At 44.6% G+C, this 20,104-nt stretch overlaps 1 protein-coding gene across 10 annotated transcripts in view; it reads right to left on the reverse strand.

The window, feature by feature from the left end:
- Positions 1-670: 670 nt before the first annotated feature.
- Positions 671-20,104, reverse strand: part of LOC118300471 (nuclear factor 1 B-type-like) — a 65,389-nt gene continuing 45,955 nt past the window's right edge. For 5 of the 10 annotated variants that reach the window (XM_035624894.2, XM_035624902.2, XM_035624896.2 and 2 more), the window contains 6 exons: positions 17,985-18,119; positions 17,624-17,808; positions 15,148-15,286; positions 14,586-14,668; positions 10,182-10,270; positions 671-6,717 (listed from right to left, as the gene is read on the reverse strand). In XM_035624894.2, coding sequence (XP_035480787.1) covers positions 6,585-6,717; positions 10,182-10,270; positions 14,586-14,668; positions 15,148-15,286; positions 17,624-17,808; positions 17,985-18,119 — 764 coding nt within the window. In that variant the 3' untranslated portion in view covers positions 671-6,584. The remainder of the gene's footprint in view (positions 6,718-10,181; positions 10,271-14,585; positions 14,669-15,147; positions 15,287-17,623; positions 17,809-17,984; positions 18,120-20,104) is intronic. The other 5 variants (XM_035624895.2, XM_035624897.2, XM_035624903.2 and 2 more) reach the window with 3 other exon arrangements.

Below are 20,104 nucleotides of genomic sequence, written 5' to 3' on the forward strand. Positions count from 1 at the left end.
GGAGGTTCCCCACCCCTGCTGTAATATAATGTCTTTATAGCAAACGTGATAAAATAGTGATTATTCATAACCATATTCATATTCTCCTTCTTGAATAAAGAGCTTCTCAGTAAATGGTTACAGCAACAGAAGGAATTACGCGACATTTCTGTGACCATTGAGCACTGTAGTATTTAACCCCCACCTCTGCACTCTACTTAATAGGCTACTACTACTACTACTACTACTTCTACTACTTCTACTACTTCTACTACCACTACTACCACTAATAATAATATAGATTATGCTATAGCCTGCCCGGATCAGATGTGTAACTTTCTGTCAAATCATTTACAGTGTTTGGTTTGCATGGCCATGGGTGTATTGAAGAGGGGTTTTCCACTCAGCTTCCAAAGAGTGCACCATCACATATTTAAATGAAAGCCATCTTTGTGACGTTTTAAGAATTTTTCTCCAATAGATAATAATTTAATGGGGGAAAGGACCCTCTCCTGCAGCCCTACGTCTCCTCGGACCCCCCTGATAAATGACATGGGCCCCGAATCCCAAAGGACTTCTTCAGTTTCCCTGTGCATCAGTTAACAAACAGATTCAATCTGAATTCAGACTTTGAACAGGAAGTCAAATAGGAAAAGAAAAAGTCAACACAAGAAAGAGGCAGACATAAAGGTTATTTTTTGTAGCATAGCTCATTTTATTGTTTAAACAGTTTTGCATAGGAAATATATCCACTTCCAGTAATTGACTGCAGTAAAAACAGCTGCTAGCAGTATAGGCTGGATATAACAGTAACAATCACAAAAAAAGTTGAGCCTTTATTTACACTGATTTTAATCTTGTGGCAATTTTAGCCCCTGCACCAAATGTAACCAGCTTGAAGGCATCGCCTAATGCTCGGCGTTTCTAAAATCAACAAAAGAAGGGATATCAAGGCCTTCGCTATACAGTTCACAATGGACACCTGTGACTCCTAAACTGTAAATGAAAAGATTAAAAAAAACAAAAAACAGAAAAGGTTTTCCAAAAGTCCTCTAAAACGTACATTCAGATACATACATAGACCTTTGCACACACTTGCAGTGTATCTACAATCACTACTGGAGACTGTTTACATATTGTTTGTTGGTGTTGTTGTTGTTGTTGGTTTTATATATTCATCCCAACATGATTCGTGTGTGCGCAGAGGGAAGTAAAAGTGCCACAAGACCCCCAGAAAAAAAGAGAGAGAAAAGAAATCTGGTGACTTATTTTAAGAAAAGACATTATTTTATCATTTCACTGCGCTTAATGTAGCCCCCCCCCCCCCCCCAGGAAAAACAGAAAAGAAAACAAAGAATGACCCTCAAATCTTTCCTCTCAGATGTTTTAAACAAGCGTGATGTATTGTGTACTGACATAATCAGAAAATGAATCAATCACAAAAAAAAAGGTAAAAACTCCAAAAACACCAAAGAAGTAATAACGAGCATATTTCCAGATGGGTTTGCCACATTCTGTTGTTCTGTGTGATGCTGTTTTCTTTTCTTTTTTTGTCACATATGAAAGTAAGTCTATCACATTTTACAATTATATACAACAGACACTCGGACAGCGTGAACAGGCACTGCATTGCTATCTTTTTGTCTCTCTTTTGGTGAATGTTACATCCTGTAAAAATGCTGGTTTTCAATGTTTCATAACAACCTGATGCCAAGTGACTAGCAGCTATATAGCCAAAGTATGGAAGGATGTGTATTGCTCATGTAGGGTGAAAGTTGAGTTTTAATGTGTCCGTCAGGTCTGCATCAGTCAGCTTAAAGACATGAAAATCACACATATTGCATGAGTGCCAACAGGTCCTCCTTTTGCATAAAGTTGTCCTGTTTCTCAGTGATCGCGGTGATCAATGACATAATACTTTCTAATGGCTAATGTGGGCGTCAGAAATCTGCCTCGAAGCTGCTGATGGGTGGAACCATGATTCAAATTTCATAAGGTTTTTCAACAGGTTACATTCACACCCCGCGCGTAGCAACAGAAACACGTCACCATGCCCAAATACACTACAGTCTATAATCAGCTGGAAGGTACAGTACACTATTCTGAAGCACCTGCGGATTAATGTTTGCTTTTAGTGTACACTAAGGGGATTCCTATATTACATCAGGCGTAGACAGCATGTGGAAAGTGCAAAATGAGTGATGCCTCGATGCCTTCAGCGATCTTTCAGGATCTAGCACCGGTCGTCTTGCAACATTTCCTCTGTAACGTGAAACGAAAGAAAGAAAGAGAAACTAGCGGGTGAGGACGTTTGCCGTTGCAGGTTTTACCCTGCTTCTCGTTTAAGGTCAGGCCCAATCTGGGGCTTTTTTTTTTTTTCTTCCCGTACTGGTTAAGTGACATCACCTCCCAGCTGCTACAAGAAACACGCTCACACCACCATCTTGTTGGACAAGAAATTCACACCCATTTCCAAATAAAATACAAATTGAAAAAAAGAATGAGATAAATCACATCACACTCGCTATGGCCACACTAATGAAAGAACAACAATTAAAATACTCATGAAGTGTTTCCCAAACGGAAATATCTAAGCACTAAGCAAGTTTAGAAATAATATTAACAATAAAAAAGCCTTCATTGTTGTTGTTTTTATGTTCATGGATCTATACAGAACCCCCCCCCCCCCTATTTTAAACGTTAGATACAACAACTCATGAAAACACTTTTGATTCTACTGATCGGGGAAACCTGGAGAGTTCTAACTCAAATCCAGCTTCCGCAACAAACACATAAACAAAACCCAAATTCAATTTGCTTTTCCTAAAATGGAACTGACTCATTTTCCCCAGAATTGAAGATTTACAAGTTAGGGCTTCAGAGAAGAACTCTCGACAAAGTTTACAGTGTACAAACTCCTGTCCAACGGCAGGCTTTTTTTTCCTTTTCTTCTTCTGCGATAGAAAGACCCTCATCTTCTCTCATTGTGTAGTGTCAGAGGCACTCGATCACACACGCACACACACACGCACACACGCACACACACACACACACACACACACCAGCCAGCATGCACGCGAACACTCAAGCTGTCAAAGCAGAGTTCAACCCCACAGACCACTGCTATTGACGCAATCATGATTTTTACCTTTATGTACAGTCTCCACAGTGACCTGACACCTTTTTTAATCTCTCTCTCACTCACGCGTGTGACACACACACACACACACACACACACACACACACACTTGGGGACAATGCACTTCAGTGGGGGTTTCCTATGGCCAAAGGCTGCAAAGCACTTATAGTTTTTCTTTAAAAGAAAAAAGAAAGAATCAAACAACAACAACGTAAAGACAGAACAGTGCACAGAGAACGGGGTGACTTTTTTTTTTCCAATTTTTTTTTTTTCCTGGGTAAGAAATCTGGGTGAAGCTGGAGAGGTTGAGCTTGACTTGAGGAAGGTGGTTTTTTTTCTGCTTGCGGCCGGAGAGAGCTCTCGTTAGCACTCGCCCCTCCGTGGGAAACAGGTCTTCCACGATTGCGGGGGAAAGGGTGCAAAAAGGTGCCGGAGGGGCCGCTCTCTCTCCACGAGAGAAATCTCTATGTTTCACATTAAAAATGATAAGATACTGATTGATATAGATAAGGCCCTGTAATACGCCTGAGAGATTTCGTTTGAGACGCCGGTCAGAACATTGCGTGGGGAAGGAGACGCGATTGCCTATGTGCTATTTAAGTGCGTTCTCCTTCTATTCAAGCCTCTGCTGCACCACTGGACACGAAGTAGGAAAACACCATGCTTCTAAGGTCTAATATTGACTTCAGCGTACTCTACGGGGTTCTCTGCTGGGGGGGAAGTATCACGGGAATTGACATATGTGCATATCATATATACATTTATACAAATCTTCTAGTTATAAAATACTTTCTAAAGGCTTGCTTGAGCCTGTCTGGAGCTGATTTGGACAGGTCTCGAGAGCATTAGTCGGTGTGTGATTGTTGCGCAGGTCACAGGCCACTTCACTGATGTGTTTAAGGCATCTACTTGGGAATTGCATCCTGTCACGTCTAGAATAGTATGGCGTAGTGTTTGATCCGTCCTAAGCTGCTGCATGGTTCGAGGGGCGCTCTACTGTACGACGGGGGCTCGGGGATTCTTCGCAAAATGATTTCTTTCAAATGATTGTCACACTCAAGTCAAGCCGTCCCTCCCGCGGGAAAAAAATGAGCTCCTTCGAGGTCACATGCCAGCACCCCAAGTGGAAAGTTGAAAGTAAGAGTCACAGTAGACCAATCAGTGACTTTGCAGCCGTAGAAAGACCAAGGGTGCATTATTATTTTGTCATAATTACTTCTAGAAAAATACCGCCCCTCCACCTCAAACTCCAGAATTCAAAATACACTGGAACACGTGTCACTGTCGCTCGGTAGGCCTGTGGGCTAAAGAAAGGGGGGGAAAAAATAGACCTTGTCATACACTGCAAAGAAAGCAGTCCCCACTTTGGTCAATAAAAAAAAAGGAAAACACCCACAACAACAACAACAACATCATCAACAACAACAACGACAAACAACGATATCAACAAAATAAATGCATTACAATATTGTCTATCTCCAAACTAGCCTCTAATAATTGACGCATCTATAAGCACTACCTACATAGGCAAAACTTGGTATTGCATAATTTTCATAATTCTGAATTCCACCCTCCGCAATAGTAACTGGAAGATGAACAAAATGAGCGTTGAAAAAAAAAAATTATAATAAGGAAAACAGAAGATGACAGGTTATTTTTGAAAAACAACCAAAACGCTGAAGAAGAAGAAAAACAAAAAGAAAAAGAATGCTGGTTGATTACAAACTTTAAAACGGCAACTATACACAGCCTTGATATGCAATGTAACTGTGAGATTGAGTAGTACATGAAGTTAAAAATCAACAATTTTCATTCAGAGTACAAAACAATTCTTATCATAAAAATGTTAATTTTTTTTCTTCTATAATGATAAATGCAGCAAAAAACAAGTGTAGTGATGTCTCTATATTCAAAGGCAAGGCACGTAATGTGGACTATATGTCATCGTGCAAATTAAGAGTATTTGAGAAATTTTCCTTGTATAAATACGTCTGGACTGGGGAGGCAATGGCCGCGGACATGCCATGCACAATTCTAGATTTCAGGGATCGGAATTCAGTAAATTCCCATTTTTTTTTTCAACCTCTTCCACTGCAGAGTTCGAACCTTGCACAAACTGTAGCTTTACACTTTTCATTCCATTTTCTCTGTAAACATAAGCTTTAGAAGCTGATGGCCAAATGCATATGCTCTTGATCTTATCATGAACATTTGTTTTCTTTTAATGAAATGCCATTTTCACACACTACGTGTGTCTCATTGCTTATGTTCAAATTTTTTTTTTTTTACCCCCCCCAAAATAAATTAAATAAAAAAACTCCCCATAATGACGGGAAGGGCTCAAAAGAAGTGCTGGTTTCGCTCAGCGCTGCACAGGTAGCTTGGTGCTTGCCTTCAAATGTCTTTCATGCTCGATTTTTTTTTCATGTGAGGAGACGGTTGAGTGACTGAAATCAAATTCAAATGTTTTCTAAAACATTTTACCCATGACACCACTTAATATTTATCCCCTTCCTTTAGAGTCCTAGGGGCTGACAGACTGATAGCTTCCCTTCAAAAATTAAATTGCACTTGCCTCTATCGAGATTTTCTTATTCTCCGTCTTCTTTTTTTTTTTTTAAGTCCTTTTGAAAAGGAGTCGCAAATTCTTTAATGAGGGGTCCAATCTCAAGCCGAACGTTTAGTGTTTTTTTAAAAACCGCATGAAGAGTTCTCAACTCTCACTGTAAGTGTTTACGTTAATTCTCGAAGTAAGTAGCAATAAAGAATAAAACAAAATCGACACGTCTTCTGAACAAAGAGTCATATCACAGTAAACTGAAACTCAAACGGAGGAAGAAACACTCTGAATTCACAATTTTTCTTTTGTTCCTATGGTGTACACAGTGAATCGTTTGACATGGGAAAGCCTCTTTTCAAGAGAGTCTCGGAGCCGTCCACCAGGCAGAGGTTGTCTTTGCACAGACCTCTTCACTGTGTGTGTGTGTGTGTGTGTGTGTGTGTGTGTGTGTCAAGATTTTACGTTTTCCCCCGACATGAAAAAAGTAGTAGGAACTGCGGCTAAGAGACTAGAGTGTCATGCAATGAAACATTAAGGCATCTATACATCACAGTATTTGAATGAACTGGGAAGTTCTGCAAACACAACAACTGACTGGTGGCTGGTGGATGTGTGGGATGGTCTGGGTTGGCTGCTTCCTCTCTTTTTTTCTTTCCTCCGAACCAACCCTCGTCTTCACTTCACGGACAGGGTCCATCACGGGGGAAGGGGGGGGGGGCGACACGGAAGGGGTGAGATCGGAGATGGGGCGAGGGGGTGGGGTGGGTGAGGATTCTGCAGCTAGTGGCTGCTTTGCTGGTTTCATACATGGCTGCGGACACCTGTAGTACTAGCTCTGCACCACCAACGCCTCCACCCACCCATTCAGCCTCGGTGGGGGGGGGGTGTCGTCCGGCCTCCGCGCGTTCAGTTCCCTGTCTCAGCGGGGACCAGGGGCTCACCAATGATGTTTATGCTGTAGTTCTGGTGGACATTTGTTGGCAGGATCGGAGTCCCGTTCGACACTTGGAATGGAACTAAGCTCGCCCAGGTACCAGGACTGCGGAGAGACAAACACACAGAAGAAGAGACACAGACGGAAAGATTAGTCACGTGCCAACAACCCTGTTTGTGCAGCATGCAATCAAATTCTCCCATTCAATTAGGAATTATGAACACCAATGACCAGCATCACTGCTCCGCCGACAGTCATCAAGATTCAAGGTCTTGTTATTTCATTTTTTCAGTTCAGACAAAGAAAAACAGCAGCGCCAGCTCGTTGATCTAAGATGAGGTGATTCCACTTGATCCCATCATGTGAGAGGGCCGTGACGCAGGCCCTCTTCTCTGCATTGAAGGCATTATAGAAAAAGAACAAGGGGGGGAGTGTGATTGGTGGTGGAGGAGGAGGAGTGTGGGTTGTGGGTAAAAAGTGTTGCAGGGGGGTGGGGGCCCTGCACAAAGCTGTCCCATCCCTATTCATCTCACGCTAATGGCAAAACAACACAGTGATTGTTCCTGGAGAGCAACGGTGCTAACTGAAAACGCAAGCGGGGGAACAAACAGCATGTTGTTCCCGAGGGGTGCTGCGCTACGTAGATGTCAGATAATTAGCCCCCCCCCCCCCGTTTCTCCCCCGCAGGTCCCCAGTGCGCACTCATCTAACGCCCCCCCCCCCCACTAAAGGCTGAGGGTACCTGCGTGTCGCACACGTTCACCGTCCCATCCAGCAAAAACAAAAAACTTTTCTTTACAATGCGCTTATAAAAAAAAAAGTGCGCCGCTGCGGTGGCTACGGCCTGGACAGACGTGGGAGAGGAGCGGGAGGATGAATGAGGGGACAAGGAGAGTGAGGATGAATGAAGAGGAGAGTGTGCGAGAAGATAAATGACAGGAGGAAGAGACACAAAACGCACAGACGAGGCTAGAGTCGGACGATTCGGGTTTTTGCAGAGTTGGAAAAACTGACCTGCTTCTGTGTGAAGCCTCGCAGTCAGACAACAAGGCCTGCGTCCGTGAAAGAGACTCATCAACCAAGTCTGCAGTTTATACAAATCACCAGTCACTGCTCTTTTACTTAAAACAATGGAAGTGCAAATTCAATTCATGCCGTGGCCCCACACAGGGAAGGCTTGAGCCACAGAGAAGAGACCACGTGCTCCAAATAGAACCAAACATCATTCAAGTTTTAGATTTCAGCGTGCAAAAGAGAAAAAGATCCCTACAACCTCAAGGCCTAAAGCCTCTCTATCAGTTTTTTCCCCGTCCAATCCATCCTCATGCTATCCTCTCTCTCTCTCTCTTCCTCCCTCCCTCCGTCTCTCTTTCGCCCTGCCAAAAATCATCGGACAGGAAGCGGGGGATTAAGTTCTTCCTACCTTGCTGAACAAAGAGCGCACAGAGTGGCCAAGTGCTGCAGCCCCCCCCCCCCCGATTCACTCTCTTTCTTTCGTCCCCCCCTCACTCCCCTCCTCCTTACACCGCTCCGTGTTTGTCTTTTTCCTGGTGGAACTCCTCTCAGGTAATGGCTCGCTGCAGGGGGACCACACAGTCACAGAAGCGGCCGTGCGAGCCTTTGTGCGCACTAAAGCGGCAGATCGCTTTTAATCTTGTTAAAATCGATGGCTGTCAGTGTGCATCTGCATCCCATAACCGAGAGCTGCGCTTTATGTAAAGAATACTTCTCTGATCAGGGTAAAGCAAGGGGGGTGGGGGGGGGGGGGAGGTCGCATCTGTATCTGAGTGAGGACCCCCATCAAAGATAAAGATTCTAGTCATTTAGTCAATCCGTTCCCTAAGATGCTGACAAGGCTTTAAAATGCCTCCATCGCTTTCACGTCTCTGCACTCAGAGCCGCCGAGGACGCGACTACAGAGCCGGACCCCCGTCGCCGCATTTCCTTAGGTAACCTTCAGGACGGCCTTCCCTCACCCTGTCCAGCTCCCAAACCTCGCTAATTCTCCTCCCTGCGAGCACAGCCCGGGCATACAGCGTGCTTCGTTTAAGGATTAGCTCCCTAAATTAGATTATCTAATGGCATCTTAATGGATTGCTGACCCATTTCCTGCACAATGGCAACATGCGGGTCTGGCAGCATTTTAATTTGGTGGCCAGTACTGAGGAGGCATAGCGGAGCGGGGGGGCAGGCAAAATAAAAGAGAAATCCGCTTGATTTCATCTATATGTTGAAAACATTGTGCTTGTAACAAAATGAACTGGATTCAGTTGGAGTCTGTCCGTTCTATCCGTGCTCATTACTGTACGGCCCACATGGAGGAGAGTGGAGGAGTCAGCTGCTGTGTGAGTGGAATTAGAGACTCGGAGCTGCTGCAGGGGACATTTTTCTCGGCTACCTCCACTGGCCTATTAGGAGGCCTGTTGAGGGGGGGCTCTGCCCTGTGCATGTGTTTGTAAAGGAAAAAAAAGAAAAGTGTGTAACTTCAGCGAGCGCCAAATGAGCTGTACACACACACGCACGCACACACACACACACACACACACACACACGCACACACACGCACACGCGCGCGCACACACACACGCACGCAATGCACGCGGGGAAATGGGGAAAAGGGTAAAGGGGAGACGTAACAGGAAAAGGCTTAGCTCAGTTTGCTCCATGGTGAAATGGTTCAGGTTTTTCCCCCAGAGGAGGAGAGATACAGTATGGAGGCCGGGGGGAGGGGGGCTTTCTGTAACTTAAAGGTTCAGGAGAGTGAAGTATGACCTCAGCATGAAATTTAAACAAAGCTAAGCTTGTTCAAATGTGGAGAAGTAAGCGGCTAGAAATCTGTCCTGAAGTGACTCTTAATTCCACAGCGTCGGTATTCTGAGATCTGCCCGTGTGCCGGGCGAGACTCCGTGAGGAATGCCACGTTACGAAAGCCAAATCATTTTTGCAATATTTCGGTGGTGAAGAATCACAGAGCAGTGAAATTAAATCATGAACACATTTGATAGAAATAAAGTTTGAATATTAGGAACTTTCTACTTTCTGAAGGCTTGATTTAGTTTACTTTAAAAGTCTACATCACATAAAAATCTTTTAATGCACATACTTCACCTATTCTGGGGGAAACCGTTGGCTAAAATAACTGTAACAGGATAGAGACGGATTAGACCTTAAAATGTAGCTCAACTAAATCAAATTGTCTCTTCGTGTGCAAAAGAAAAAAAAGTACAAAGTAAGAACTCTCGGAAACATTTTTGGGAAAGATGTGAATCAATTACAGAGAGGAAAATATGAACCAGGAAGGAGGGAATAGAAAACACCAAAGACACGCGTGTTACCTTCATCCTAAAGACAGAATATATCCGACCACGGTCAGTGATACTCACCAGGTTATTACATTCATATGAGGATTTATACGTAAAAAATGTGTGAATTTCGGAAACGTGAGAAGTATACAAATCAGGGAAAAACATACATTATGTGGCATTATCAAGTGTGTGTGTGTGTGTGTGTGTGTGTGTGTGTGTGTGCAAGGGAGACGGGGAGGTGGCATGAAAGAATGAAAAGGTTACCTTTGCCAAGCAATCCCCAAAGTGTCGTCAGTGGCACTGGGGCCATAATGCCTGCCGTTTTGAGTCACGCTCCAGTCACACTTCCTCAGCTGTCAATTGAAACCTAGCAGTCAGTTCACTGGGCCAAGACAACTTCCACTTCAGGTTACACTACAACTCAACACACTATACACAGATGCATGCAGAAGAGCCTACAGAGCAAGAGCAGCACACATAATAAAAATGAATAAATAAATAAAAAGACTCCTAAACGAAGATCATGAAAATAGTGAATGGATTCAGTATATTCATTATTAATAACAGTCAAATCACAGCAATGGCTAAAACATACACAAAGGGAAAAAAAGAAGAAGCATGCAGTCAAAGTTAATGGAAACGGCTAACCTGGAAGTAGAAATATATATTTTTTTATAAATGGAGTTAGTGGCATGATGTGAGTGGCATCATATTGGTCGATCATCTGTGAGTGGGTTACTGATTTGGTTTCTGCCGGTGAGCCAATGAAGCCATGCACTCCGGTGGATGCATGCAGCCTGTCCATAACCCTGCCTGCCTGCCAGGGCCCTTTCAGATCCAGAATGGAGCGCGCAGGCCTCAGACATGCAGACGTTTCTTTTTTTTCATTAGCTAACTGTTTTTATTGATTAGAATAAAATTACGATGAAGTTAAACAGCACACACACACACACACACACAATCAGCCCCCCCCCCCCCCCCCCCTCAAGACACGCCAACCTTACATACAGATTACAAATTACTGCAACAAAAAAAGGAAAGAAAAAAAAAAGCCACAGAAACTGCGGCTCCTTTGCATGCATTATGCGAGCGCACGTGTCTGCAATCCAGCTGAGAGCTATCTCTGCCAATACCAAGCTAACCTTGCCCTGTGGTCAACACATTCATTTAGTAATGTATCGGGATAAAAGTGCACTGTTAGCACTCTGCGTGCACTGGCAGACGTTCTGCCGAGGCACTTAAGAGGGATTCAATCAGATATATACGCAGACGCTGAATATTCAAAGACATTTGCAGCAGCGGTCAAAAAATGTGCTCCTTTTTTCCCCTTCTTGCACCTGGATGAACACATCGCGAGCCGGTGGCTGGCTCCCCTACTCTAGCCACATTTTAATTCAGCGGTGTGTGTTTTTGTCTCTGCTCCTCGATATTTCTTCCGGGAAACAAATGTGAAGTGGCCTCAAGCAACAGAGAATTAGGAGGTAGAGAGTGAGTGTTAGTAACTACCAGAGAAAATTGATCTCGAAAGCTTAACGGTGATATAATAACCCGACCATTATGTTACAATTTAATATTCTAATTTAACGAGTTCAACTGCTTTGAATTGCTGTCGAACAAAGCTGAATGAGGAGCAATGCCTCTTGTTCTGTCCTGCGTGTTTTGTAATTATTGAAGGATGGGAGACTAAACCCCCCCCCCGCCCCCCCATGCCGCTCCCGCACTCTCCAGCCTGACAAAAGCTCGGAGAGAATGTGCCGGGCCGGGCCAGACGCTCGGTGCCACCGCTCCTCGAGGGGCGCGCCATCTGTCCACTGGCACCGGCACATCAGAGTGGCACAGGCAGCGGGGGGAAGAGGGGGAACGTTAGCAAACAGATGCGGGCAGATTGTGGATTAGGATCCTTCCTTAGATAATACCAAATGACATCTGATCACGGATCTTTCCCTGCGGAATGCTCGATGGTGGCATTCCCTCGAGGGGTTAACCAAGGCGAGGGATGAATGGACGGTTTTCACACATTCGCTGCCTGGGAACCGTCGAGCAGGTGTGGGTGGGTGTGTGTGTGGTGCTGTTTTGTGGGTGTTTTTCCATTTCGGACGCCCACTGTTAGTGTGTGTGTGTGTGTGTGTGTGTGTGTGTGTGTGTGTGTGTGTTTGTCCTAGAACAGGACTTCTATTTTAGTGGTGCCACAACTTAAAATAGGTTCTGCTCTGAGTTTAATTTAAGCTTTAATCACCAAGTCGTCAGGTGACGTTCAAGTTATGTTATTGTAATTAAACTACACAATTATCATTCATAGATATTAATTCATAGAAATTAACACCGATCCAGGGCATCTATGCATATGCTGTGTTGGAAAAACATGATTTCCGTCTCCCCCCAAAATAAAATAGCTTTCTTCTGTCTGACAGAGCAGGTCATTGGCTCCATCCATCCCACAGATGGACAGACACAGAACAGTGCACGTCTATGGTTGCAGCCCCAACACTGACCACATTTAAAAAAGATACAAATACACAACCCTCAGCACTAGAGGCTCTCACGACACAACTCCCTCGGCCTGCGTGTGTGACGAGTCCCTCTCTCCTACCAAACCAACGGCTGAAGCTAAACAACTGAAAGTGCCAGTAAAGACTCGCGGATCCCCACCTAATGAACATCCCATCGCCAGATGAGGACAATGACGGAGCATTCAGTGAAAGTGTTCAGTCCTGAGGGACTTGGCTCACTGTCAGTCCTGCTCCGCGAGCCCAGATCCCAGGCTGTTAAATGCTACCACAGAAAACAAAAAAACAACTGTGACACGCCGGAGTACGATGAATCAATGTGGAGACTGTTTGGAGCCCCTCTAAGCTGACAAGAACATTTATTCATCTGGATAAAGCATGTAATAACCTTCTAGAAAGGTGTCACTGCTGTGCTTACCAGTCTTTTCAAACTTGAGTAAATCCAAAGATGTCTGAGATGATGTGTTCTTCTCTGCTGGGGCCAAAAATTATTACTTCTGGCATCCAGATCACGGATCACAAAAATCTGTTTTTTCGGATAATTCAATTCTAAATAATTACCATCTATCAAATGTGTCTATTATATTATTGCACTCTATTTATTAGGAGGGACATTTTCATACGTGTCTGGCTGATTTACAGCACAAAATCTGGAACAAACCCTCCTCACAGGCTCTGGGGGCCAAGCTTTGGACAAAAATTCAGCGGGTCATGCGGCAACGTTCAGACCGCCGCCGTCTTGTGCGGTCACTTTGTGCCCCGCCGAAAGAAGTAGCAGGGCTACTAGAAAATGTGCAAGACAAACTGTGCGACATCAGCCAAGTGAATCCTCCCTCTCCTCCTCCTGGCTGGAAGAGAAGCATCCCGCGGCCGCTGACAGACATTTACTCTTTCTCTCTTTTTTTCACCTACTCTGATTTTAGGGAAAACGGGGAAAACTAAAGGCAGAGAGAGAAGCCAGGGAACAGAGGCCAGCTTTGTCATTTTGACTAAACATAGAAAAAGAGAGAGAGAGAGAAAAGAGGCGAGCCGAGGAGAAACCCAGCGATCGTCGTGTAGCCGCGTGCAGATGCATTCAATTAGTTGTGGTTGGAAAAGCCTTGGCCTCAGACCAGCACTTTCAATAAGACGGGGTGGGGGAGAGCACTCTCTCCCGTCCGACAACACCGCAACACTCCTAACCTCGCGGACTCACAAACACACACCCGCCCGCGCGCACAACGCAGACACACACGAGGTCACCACATCTGTCCTAGGACTGCCTGCCGGAGTAACCGCGTGACGCCAAAGCTAAATATTCTGCTTGTGTACTGTAAATGAGAGAGTGTACTCACTGATTACATGTGGTGTGTGTGTGTGTGTGTGTGTGTGTGTGTGTGTGTGTGAGTTTCTCCAGTAATGCGCAAAGGAAATATACAGTTGGGCACATTACACTCTCAAAGACACCCACATGTCCCATCCATCGTCTGAGTGGTGGCCACACAATGACAGTGAATTTCCTGACACCTTCATTTCTTTCTAAGTGGCCTCAGTGAAATAGATGGCTTCACTTACTCTTGACTGTGGGATTTAAGGTCAAATACACGCACTAACAGACTAACAATTTAAGAGAAAATGTAGTAGCGCTGTTGTTTATTTTATACACTTATGACAGATATGTGCTGAATTTTTCCCTGCTTACAGAGTGTATTTTCCAGAAGATTAAAAATAAATAGATATAAAATAGATATAATCTTCTCCTTGAATGCTATTGGACACATTCAAATTATAAAAAATGAAAGGTTGTTTGAGGACCGTTGAACATCAAACATCATTATGTAAAACAGCAAACAATATTTATGGCTCAGTATGAGCGGCTATATTTTGCCATGTTGTGCCTCAGTCCTTTTCAGGTCAAAGAAGAAAATAAAATGCTATTAATTAAATACCAACAGTGTGCTCTGCTGGACCTCGGCCGACCAGTGCTCTAATCTGATCGAGAGGTGCTCAGATCTAATCAGAAAGTTTAGTGCTTCCTACAGATCAAATCCAAAGAGTGTGACCGGCTTTTGCAGAGGGCAGGGGCTTCACGTCTGATGTGCGGGGGAGATGGGGTGACAGCAAATGAAAGGATAAGAGTAGCAAGTGAGCTGAGTGCTGGAGGGTGGGGGTGGGCTCTCACCTGTTGCTGGTGAAGGAAGGTGGGATCTCTCGGGCTTAGGCCTACAAAACGATTAGCCGTCGGGGTGCCAGGGGATGAGTAGCCTGGGTAACATCACAAAAACAGAAAACCACGCTCGCATTAAAATGAGCATTTCAGGAAGTTGCATGTAGGTGTCGCTCTTATCCACCGTGACCTACAGCGAGTGGACTATACATTTAAATTAATTTATTAATATTACAAATAACCAAATTATATTTAAAAAAAAAAGTGCATGTGAGGTCCTACAAGGTTCTATTTTAGGCCTACTCCCATTTTCATATCATGTTTTTTTTTCTCCTAAATATTCTTTGATTTTTTTTTACTGATTATACACTGTCGCTGCAACAGACTTGAAACTTTCAAACCACGAGGTCGCTGAATTACTGAAATACTGCTCTTTAGCACTGTATCAAATTCCTCGGTTCAGAACAAAATCTGCAAACACGTAGCTGTCGTGTAAGAGCATAAAGAATGGAACAAAGCCAACAGTAGAGCTTGGCAGTGGTGGAGGCCCGGCCGTGGGCGTCAGGAGTAGACTCACCTTCTGTGGATGTGGTGATGGGCTTGGTGTCGGGCATGGAGAGCGAGACAGGTCGCACAGCGCTGTGATGTGGGGAGGGAGCCAGGACTGGGGTGAAGTGGCCTGAAACCTTTCCTACCACCTGACCACTGCTGTTAGGCTGCAGGCGGGACGCAGGCATGCGGAAAAACACAAAGTATTTATATCTCGGATAATAATTTATTTTCCCCCTTATCAGAGGGATGTTCACAACAAGCACATGGAGTGGCTCAATACATTTCTGCAGTCAGCCTTTTTATTTGGAACGATGAGAACAATATCTCAGCTCTCTTTTACATTAGCTGTATTGTGGTGTGCTAGAAGCAGAAATGCAAATCAAACCAAATGCAGGCAAAGAACCCTCAAATGTATATTTGAATGGTAATTGTAATTGACAAATATTAATATTTGCCAGTAAAGTATGTCCGGAAAATGCCGTACAAAAGATGTATTTACAAAAGCTGCACTTGCTTTGTCTCCTATCAAACCTCACCGGAGGACAGGCACACCGCGTCCAGCGACTTGTGCTTAACAAGCTCTTGCTCGCTTGTAAATGTGCAGTTGGGCACATCTCAATAAACCAATATGAGCATGTAACAAACTCCACTTTTCTAAAATGGTCAGCAGCACAAAAGCAAACTAAATGTCCAATGACATCCTCGTGTCCACCCCTCCCCACACGCCTTCGCTGCTCTGTTTGCCCTCAGAAGCCCCCTCACTCTTACACTTAATGCTCCGTCCTGAAGAAAAGATTTTAGCACTCGCAGTCGCTGTATTGTCACAGATATTACTAAAACTCTGGGGGGGTGGGGGCACGAGCAACAATAGATCCTCAGTCCCCAGCAATGGATATCCGACATGATTTTGAACAATGATTTTAATAGCACTCATAAATGAAATTTAGGAGGACGCGGGTGTAAAAAGACGGAGAGTGACCTGTCACAATGGAGTGAATGTGCGGAGTATCGAGAGCGAGGCGGAGAGGCTACATATGTGGAGAAAGAAATAAAGGAAGCTAGTGGGAGCTACTCTTTCAGACGGCAGGAGACTGTCTGGGGCGTTCTTTTCGGGGCCGCCCCAGGTTCAAAACTCAAACAGGCCTTTTTGAGAAAGAACTGTGTCCACAGGGTTCCCTCCGATGTGAATAGAATGTTTAATTAGAGTGTAATATAATCTGCGTTAAAGCAAGCATAAAAACATTCTGGCACTCGTCCATGGGATTATAAGAGCTGTGTTATTTGCTGAGCCCCCCCCCCCCCCTCCTTTCTCCAGCACCCCAGCAGAGGGCCAGTTAATTCTGCACAAGAGCCGGCCCCGGCAACGGCAAATATTTACAACCTTTATCATTCCCCACGGTTTTTCTCTAGAGTAACAGACCCCCCCTCCCTCCCTCCCTCCTCTAACCCGCTCCCTGCTCTGGAGATGGAGCCGTCTACGAAGCCTTTGTTTACAGTGAGAACAGCGGGGATATAAAACTCACATAAATATCACACGGCTCTCTCATCCATAGAGACGCCTTCTCTCCCTCTCTCTCGAACACACTGTGCCACAGTGTGTACCATGAATGTAAAGCCCAGAGCTATTTGATTTAACTACAATGTCTTGATACAGTTTTGTATGTCACATGTTGCAACTATTGCAACAGTTTGGTTGACTTTTTAGTCGGAGTCATCTGGTTGTTTTTGTGTTTTACGTTTAAAAAAAAAGAAGAAGAAAAAAAGGACAGATACAAGACTGTAAATGTGCCATGAGAATTACATCAAGCAGAAAATAAACGCATTTTTGTCACAGTAAATGGCCTTTCAGTCTGGGGGTTGCCTGAAAAGTGAAAAGTAATTTAATTTTAATTAATTTTTATTCACTGTAAAATATTTTAGCAATTAATTAATTAATTAATTAGTAATTAACAGTGACTTAAATGGCTCCACCTTTCTATTTAGCAGTTTGTAATATCATTTTAAGGGATTTCCTAGTCTATGTACAGGATGTTTCATTCACCCATTCACACACACACACACACACACACACACACACACACACACACACACACACACTCACAGAGGTTCAGTGTCTCGCTCAAGGACACTTCAAAACACTCTGGAGAAGCCGGGGGATCAAACCAGGAATCCAACAATTCCCGTTTCTTTTTCACACTAAATGCCATAAATAAAGAGAATGACCAGCAGCAGGTTTCAAATGAAAGACCAAAGAGGCAAAACAAGATGATGTTCCTCTCCTTAGCGAAATGCACGAGCGAGGGAGTAATGAAATAATGACAAATGCATGCTATAACTGATCTGATGGTTCATCTCTTGAGGTCAGGTGGAAGTGAAGCCAAACAAGGTTACAAATGACTTCTTCAGGCCACGAAATGTGCGCCAAGCCAGACTTCGACTTCTGGCCTGCAAACTAGCTCCTTCAAAGAAAAGACCAAAATAAGATCAAATAGAAGACTGACCTGGCTGCTCTGTGGGCTGGACGGGTCATATGACGGCACGTAGCTCTTGAGGGGATCAGCAGGGTTGAGGTGGGGCGGGTAGCGGATGGTGGTGTGCGATAAGTAGGGCGACGGCGCCGGGGGCAAGATGGCCGAGGCCGAGAACTGCAGGTGCGAGTGCGGCGGGGGGCTCCTCGTCGATATAACTGCAAGACAGACGGACAGTGGGGTTGAGAGGAAGATCAGGATTGAGTTTGTGCGAGAGAGGGAGTCAAGATAAAGCGATCATCATCGATCTGCGCGGGCCAAATTGAGCATGGACATAGATTTTTCTCAACTGTGTTTGTGAGGAAAAAGTCCATTAAAGTCACCAGTCACTCACCACTGTGTCCTACACCTGTGAGTCCGGGGTGATGAGACTGCGGGAAAGTGCTGAGTCGTGGTGAGGAGTCCTGCGGAGAGGTCGGGCTGAACAGCGGCTTCTCTGGCTTCTTCATGGTGGGAGAGGACATGTCTGCTAGTAGGCACACAAAGACATAGATGCTAAAACAGTGTACAAATAGTGTACATTATCAAGTGTTCATAATCCATAATAGGCACGACTTTGATTATTTCTAAATGGGAGAAACGGAGAAGTGAGGAATGTGCCAAATGTGTTGCATTAAAACAGCTCATTGTAGGAAAGTGAAATCCAATGGCTTCACTAATGCTCCAAAACAAACAAGATCATCTTTTTTTTTCTTCCTTGTTGTAATGGTTTGCTGCTGAAAATGAATTAAAACATTTCCTTATAGCTCCTGCTAATGCTCCCATTTTTCGTGAATGGAAAAGAATTGAGTGCCAAAAGAAGAAAAGGAATTATGGCTGAAATGAAGCAGAATTTGATCTGTGTGGGTTTAACATTACCGAGGGACCAATTTCAACACATGGAGTAGACAATGACAATGTAGTTTGCAAGTTACAGAGGGTGCAAAGATTCAAAAATCACAAGTCAGTGGACAGGCCCCAGAAATGTAAGACCTCCGAAATATTGTCTTTTATTCGAGCAGACAATTAAATCCAGCGAACGGACGCCACAGTTGTAAAGTGCTGCACCCGGTGTACAGTCTTAAATTGACCACCACAATGTAACATCTGCTCACCTCGGCCTCACACGCCGCCTGACAGGCTACAGTAACTCCCCATGAATGATCTCGAGGGCTCGGCAAAAGATAGGACATGTGTACGAGTTGCTCATTGTCGCCGCGCTACACTTTCACGAGCAACGTTCTGCGTTTAATGACGGTGCGTTATTCAATTCTTCCCGGGGCAAGACACGGTGTCTGAAGGGAACGCCATAACGGGGGCCCCTGCCCGATCCTACAGCCTTTTCTGCTCCGCCGCAGATTCTTGAGGTGCGTAACTGTCAAATCCTCCATCTCCTCCCCCAGAATATAGGCTATATATCCGCAGCATGAGCCGTCCCACAACGGGGAAGGATCCGCCCGAGTGACGGGAAGAATCACTCATTTCCAGGGCAGAGTGCGACAAAGGTGGCTGGAATTCAGGGGGATTTCCCAGGCGAAGTCTGCAAGAGGATACGGGCTTAAATGTTTTCATGTTTTTTGTGACGGAGGGAGATAAAACTTTTTCGAGGACCGACAGTGTTTCCAATGCGAAAAAATAGGAGATTATTTTCTGCAGTGGAGGTATTTGGCTCGCTCTCTTCTTCCGCTAATTAAAATCCTTCGGAGAAACGAACTGGACTGCCTCGGGGAGATTAAACGGGACAATTAATAACCAGAAATGTAACACTTTAATTCGTTTAAATAAGAAGGAAGAAAAGGGACGAGATCCGATAAGCTAACTTTTGTTATCTGATTTATTTTGCATCAAACGGGCGAATGTGTACCAAAAAGCTCGCACAGGAAAAGAAAAGAAGCCCGAGGCCTTAAAGTGAACAGTACTTTCCCCAAAGTAAAATACACCAGAGGAACTATGTCTTCCACTCCATGGTGGGGTTTTGACGAACGACAACCATGTGCGAGAAATGACCGCTTGGCACAAGCGAGGCCTCATATGGCTTTAATATCACCCCACTTCTCATTTATTCTCCCCTGACAGAATAATGGCTGTCTTTGGAGAGTTTCCTACCCACTGCTTTCCCTTTCTCCTCGCCCCGAGTGTCTAAGTTTACGCACAGCAATGCTCAGGCCTTGTGCAATGGGACCCGCTGGATTTTCATGTGCCCACATTGGGCTGTGGTTGAATCCCACTAGTGCCTTTCTACTTATTATATTAAAAGAAAAAGAAAACGGAGCTGGCGCGGAGCGCAACACGAGAGGTGTGCAAAGTTCAAACAAATGCCAAAAGCCACATTAGGCCCTGCCGAGGAAAACGGGGGACATTTCCAGTCCTTTCGCCCGTCACAGTCGGACGAAAGGTTTCCTATCGCCTCTGTCGGGCAGCAGCAAGTGAGAGTGATCCGGAAGCACGGGACAGTGGGGCTTTAATTAAAAGAGG

Source organism: Scophthalmus maximus, chromosome 2 (assembly GCF_022379125.1).
Source record: "Scophthalmus maximus strain ysfricsl-2021 chromosome 2, ASM2237912v1, whole genome shotgun sequence".
Classification (NCBI taxonomy): Eukaryota; Metazoa; Chordata; class Actinopteri; order Pleuronectiformes; family Scophthalmidae; genus Scophthalmus; species Scophthalmus maximus.